This window comes from Centropristis striata, chromosome 21, assembly GCF_030273125.1.
Source record: "Centropristis striata isolate RG_2023a ecotype Rhode Island chromosome 21, C.striata_1.0, whole genome shotgun sequence".
NCBI lineage: Eukaryota > Metazoa > Chordata > Actinopteri > Perciformes > Serranidae > Centropristis > Centropristis striata.
In genome coordinates, this window is record NC_081537.1 from 5,676,501 (window position 1) to 5,682,500 (window position 6,000).

The window sequence follows — 6,000 nt, forward strand, 5'->3', positions numbered from 1 at the left end:
ACTCTCTATTTCCAGGGGGGATATTACTCCAGAACTATGGGCTGAAATATTGAGGCAGAGCAATCGAGCGCAGAAAACGGAGGAGCTGATTGGCCGAAGAGGCGCTCTGTGTATCTGTGCTCGATTGCTCTGCCTCAACTACCCGGATGTTCGTCGCAGAAGATTGAAATTGAATTTTGCAAACTGAATTTGAATTGTAAGAACTGAGTGTTCAGTTCCAAACTAATAAATTAAATTTCAAATTACAATTCAGATTCAGTTTTTCAATGCAATGATTCAAACTGAACAATACAAATTCAAATTATGTGATTCAAATTCAGTTTTTTATGCAATTATTCAAGTTAAGCAATTAAAATTAAAATATAGATAATTCAAATTCAGTTTCTGGTGGCACATATTTCAGCCCATACAGAACGCCTTTTGATGTGATGTAATTTATTTTAGATATTAGAAGATTATTGCTTGATCTACACTCACTATTATAATTAATACAGTTATTATGAAATTTCAGTACCCAAGCCAGGACTTGAAACATAGCTTGCAGATTGATGTGCTAAATAAAAGGAGCAGAAAGAGCAGAAAGTGAGTGAGAACAGCTGTTTGGCCCTGACTGACTGACATGTCTGGTGGTTGGGAGGCTGAAAACTGGCTTGTCACAGCTCACTGCAACCTGGGAGGTGTTGCAGCAGTCTGTCATCTCTCCTCCTCTATTTCAGCCAATATCTGGCCAACTGCTCCACAGAATGTTGAATATCACCCCTGAAGCGTAAATACCCCCCGTCCCCACTATTCATTGTTATATATTTTGATTCTTTTTGCTTGAGATTTGCTGTACTGTGGCCGACACAGACCCTGATTGTCTTTCTGTCTGTATTCCTCTCTTTCTCTCTCATTCTTTCTCTTTTCTGCTCTACAAGGCAGCCTCCCCCTTAGGTTAGGACCAGTGTTGGTTCTCAGTGGCGGTTCTAGACCAGTTTTACTGTGGGGGCCAAGCAGGGGCCAGTGTTTAATCAGAGGGTCACTTTAGCACATTAAAAATGGCTAAAAGATTATATTTAAGCATTCAAAATCTTTGTTTTAGCTTATTTAAACATCTCATTTAAGTATATTTGGAAGATACAAATACACTGGATAAGCAGACGAGAATGGATGGATGGATGGATGATTTAAATAATGAGACTCACCAACAATAACAGTTTTTTTTTAATGACAATGACATTTCTCATTTTTGTGCACAATCACTTTTTTTATTTTGAAAGTGCAGTACAGTCAGAATGATCTTTATATATATATATATATATATATATATGTCTATATTAAAGGGAAAACTGCTGTATTTTTCAGTTTGTGTCTAAGTGAGTAATGGGAATAATTTTAATAATTATATATATATATATATATATATATATATATATCTCAATCAATCAACACTTTATTTCGGACACAGGGGCGGTCCATATAACAATAGAATAAAACACAATGATAAAAAATAATAATAATAATAATAAAAATAAAATAGAAAACAACAAGACAGAAACAAAAAGGATAGAGAGATGTTCAATATCAAATATTTACATATAGGCTAAAACGCCAGTGCTTATATATATAATACACACACACACACACACACACATACACAATATTTTATTGCACCATTAAACTATTATACAATGTACACATTCTGGGTTCCTTTTGTGTACAATGAGATATTGTTTGAACAAAAAAAAGGTTAGAATTGTTCCATTGTTCATCGTTATAAATTGATCATTTTATTATTTATTTGACACGGGGGCCACAGCAGGGGCCAAGGGCTTCAAACAATATCTCATTATACACAAAATGAACCCAGAATGTGTACATTGTATAATAGTTTAATTGTGCAATAAAAGCTTTCAAAATAAAAGAAAGTAATTGTGCACAAAAATAGTTGTTATTGTTGGTAAGTCTCATTGTTTCAATCAGTGTATTTGTATCTTCCAAATATATTTAAATTAGATTTTTAAATAAGCTAAAATAAAGGGTGTGAATGCTTAAATATCATCTTCAAGTGCCCCTCTGATTAAACACTGGCCCCTGCTTGGCCCCCACAGTAAAACTGGTGTAGAACCGCCACTGAAGATGACATTCTTATTCTGTGCAGCGTTATAGTTGCTTGATTTCAACCCTCCCCACAAACCTCAGACCCTCAGAGAGCGAAGCAAAAAACACAAAGCAGACCTGCTTATTTAATTGTTCAGAGATTTAAAGACCTTCAAGATGAAGTGGGGATGTGGAGGGGGGGAGTCTCATTAAAAGGGAAAATACGTCTCTTTGGTGATTTGTGTAAGGTCAAGCTTTAGAGAAGCAGCGCTCCACACTCCTGCCCTCCCTGGAGAGGAGATCATCAGGGTAACTGAATGAGAAATCAGGGAGGTTTGGGAGCTAATAATGCTGTGCATGTGTTACTTTTCATTTCAACACCTGATGAAAGGAAATATAATTATAATTACATTCCAATAAATCCTTTCTTTCACAAAACAGCGAGGCACCTTCTCATCTAATTACAATGTTTACCTGTGTTCTTGGCACCTCCTCGTTTTAGGTATAATTTTCTGTCAAGGCTGCCACTCAAAACATAATGGTAGCACACTCCCATCCACCTACACTGTAACAAAATGCTGTAAGAAAACAGTCTAATTGTGACAGAAACATACTGTTTTCCATTAAAAAAGGTATTATACTGTAGAAAACAATGCATTCTGGGCAATATTTAGGTTGCTTGCTGTTTCCCATAAAATATATGATACATATCTGTGATATTTTCTAAGTCTCTTCTTGTACACATTTTTTAATGGCTGTATTTTACTTAATTAATTCATAGTAATTGGCTTTCAGACAGTAATATGCTCTATTTACAAAAAAAATGACTGCATTGTATACTGCAACAATATCCATCTATCCATCCATCCATCCTTCCATCCATCCATCCATCCATCCATCCATCCATCCTTCCATCCATCCATCCATCCATCCATCCATCCATCCTTCCATTCATCCATCCATCCATCCATCCATCATCTATCCATCCATCCATCCATCATCCATCCATCCATCCATCCTTCCTTCCTTCTTCCTTCCTTCCTTCCATCCATCCATCCATCCATCCATCCATCCATCCATCCATCCATCAATCCATCCATCCATCATCTATCCATCCATCCATCCATCCATCCATCCATCCATCCATCCATCCTTCCATCCATCCATCCATCCATCCATCCATCCTTCCATTCATCCATCCATCCATCCATCCATCATCTATCCATCCATCCATCCATCATCCATCCATCCATCCTTCCTTCCTTCTTCCTTCCTTCCTTCCATCCATCCATCCATCCATCCATCCATCCATCCATTCATCCATCCATCCATCCATCCATCATCTATCCATCCATCCATCCATCATCCATCCATCCATCCTTCCTTCTTCCTTCCTTCCTTCCATCCATCCATCCATCCATCCATCATCTATCTATCCATCCATCCATCCATCCATCCATCCATCCATCCATCCATCCATCTATCCATCCATCCATCCATCATCTATCCATCCATCCATCCATCAATCCATCCATCCATCCATCCATCCATCCATCCATCCATCATCTATCCATCCATCCATCCATCCATCCATCCATCTATCCATCCATCCATCCACCATCTATTCCTCTATCTATCTATCTATCTATCTATCTATCTATCTATCTATCTATCTATCTATCTATCTATCTATCTATCTATCACTGTAAAATTAACAGTAGAATGCTGCCTGTATTTTACTGTTAATTTGCAAGACAATTGTTTACAGTGTATAGCACCACACACCGAGGCACATTCACTCGAGTGCCATTTCTTTTTGGATTTTATGTTATCGCTAAAGATGAAATATGGCGTAGGTGGGGGTGAATATTGGTGGAGAAGACTTGAACTGTGGCGAGTGCCGCATATATAAATCAGTATTCTCACTCCTGTCCTTCTCCTCTCTTCCAGTGAATGAGTGGTTGCTAAAGTAGCCTCCCTTGGATGAGCATGGAGACGAGTGTCAGAGCTGGAGAGGAGGAGCGGCACGAGGCGAGGTGGAGGAGGTGGAGGATGGAGGATGGAGGAGGGACAGAAACTGGGCCTAAGGTTGCATCTCATCTAAGATTATTTCATGGCATTGTATAAAGACAAACAACACTGGACATTTTACAAATTAAGGAACTTTGTATTGCAAGCAAAGGGACTCTTCTTTTCATACATTGAGAACGGTTTGAACCCTCGATCTAACACATGCTAACAGCCCCGTTCCCCACTCTACAACTATATCTAAACAGACATTTTGATACCAATACTTTTTTTGGGAGAAAACCAAAAAAAAAGACACTTGGAAACAAGGTAAAAAAATAATGTGGAAGCATTTATTTGATAGCCTCCCAACCCATAGGACAACGTTGGGACTTTAAAGCCTTTGTACATAAAAAATGTTGCTATCAGTGGGAAAATCCAAGGACTAAGTCACTGCCCCCACCCTGACGGTCAAGACGAAGTGGTCAACACACGGTCTCACACGGATTTCTCATTACAGTCACCAACAAGGCATGCAATCAGCAAAACCAACAGAGAGGGAACACAGCCTTACCTTGTCATTTTCCAAATCTAGAGTCATGTCATGGGAGACTAGCAAATATTTACAGGCTTTCTTACGGCCTCAGAACAACCAGTGTCTTGGCCTCGTTTGTATATATTATAATTATCAATACTGCAGAAAAATGAATATGTAAAGAAAAGTAATGAATTAACATTCAAAAGATATATTAAGAGGATTTAAAATAAAAAAAAGACAAAAAGTGGATAATTTTAAAAAGCTTGGCGCACTTTGAATTCTGGAGCAGTTCTCAAGTCTGAGCTGATGCCTTTTTTCTGTTTTATTGTTTACAATGGTCATACACTGTGTTTGAGTAATGTTATCAGCCCAATAAATGTGTCTGGAAAGTTCACTTTGGAAAATGCTTCACTATATGAGAATCTGATTTAATGTATCTGTACCTGTTTTGTACTGTTCCATATTAAATGTGTTGATATGTCAATATTCCTCCTCAGAGGCATGCTCAATAATAACGCTATCACAGAGAAACTATTGCTCAGAGATTACAGCCGAATAACACAGGTATCAGGTTAGCGTTCTTCCTGACAGAGCCTCTAAATTAATGGCATGGGACGGTCTCCTGCTGATACAGTCTGGCTTTCTTTTCATTCCTCGTCTGATACAGCTGAAGCTTATCTGCCATGCACAGGAAGCTCCACCAGGGTTAACGTGACCTGTCATAGTCTGTCAAATCACTCCAGCGGTCATCAGGGAACAAGGAGCAGAGGAGTCTCCTCTCCTGTGCTGATGAGGGTGGATGCCTAACAATACGTCTCCAATCCACCGTTGGCTGCCCCACATTGTTGTTCCCTCCACAGGGAGCTGGAGGAAAACTTATATGACCCTACAACCGGTTTACTAGGTCAGTGGTTCCCAACAAGGGGGGCGCCAAAGATCCACGGGAGGTTGCCAAGCCCTCTTTATTTTAAGGGGTGTAATAAATCTAATGTGTTGAATATAGATGAGTCAGCATTTAATTCATTAGTGGGACAAAAACAACTAAATAAGGGCTACATTAAACATTTATTCATTTATTTAAACAGAAAAATCACTATGGAAAATTTTAAAAATAAAGGCTATATCGCAAGAACAAGTATGTGTAACACCCCTCCTGCAGTATACACAGGTAACCTCACCTAGAGGTAAGCTCACCTAGCGGTAACCTCACCTAGCGGTAACCTCATCTAGCGGTAACTTTGCCCAGCGGTAACCTCGCCTAGCGGCAACCTCACCTAGCGGTAACCTCACCTAGCGGCAACCTCACCTAGCAGCAACCTCACCTAGTGGCAACCTCACCTAGCAGCAACCTCACCTAACAACAGTAACACAGAGCT

General features: G+C 39.2%; 1 protein-coding gene across 2 annotated transcripts in view; it reads left to right on the forward strand.

Annotated features, from left to right (window-relative positions):
- ca10a (carbonic anhydrase Xa) overlaps positions 1 to 5,016 on the forward strand; it is a 357,338-nt gene extending 352,322 nt beyond the window's left edge. For both annotated transcript variants that reach the window (XM_059324697.1, XM_059324696.1), the window contains one exon: positions 4,030 to 5,016. In XM_059324697.1, the coding sequence (XP_059180680.1) occupies positions 4,030 to 4,052 (23 nt within the window). In that variant the 3' untranslated portion in view covers positions 4,053 to 5,016. The remainder of the gene's footprint in view (positions 1 to 4,029) is intronic.
- Positions 5,017 to 6,000: the final 984 nt, after the last annotated feature.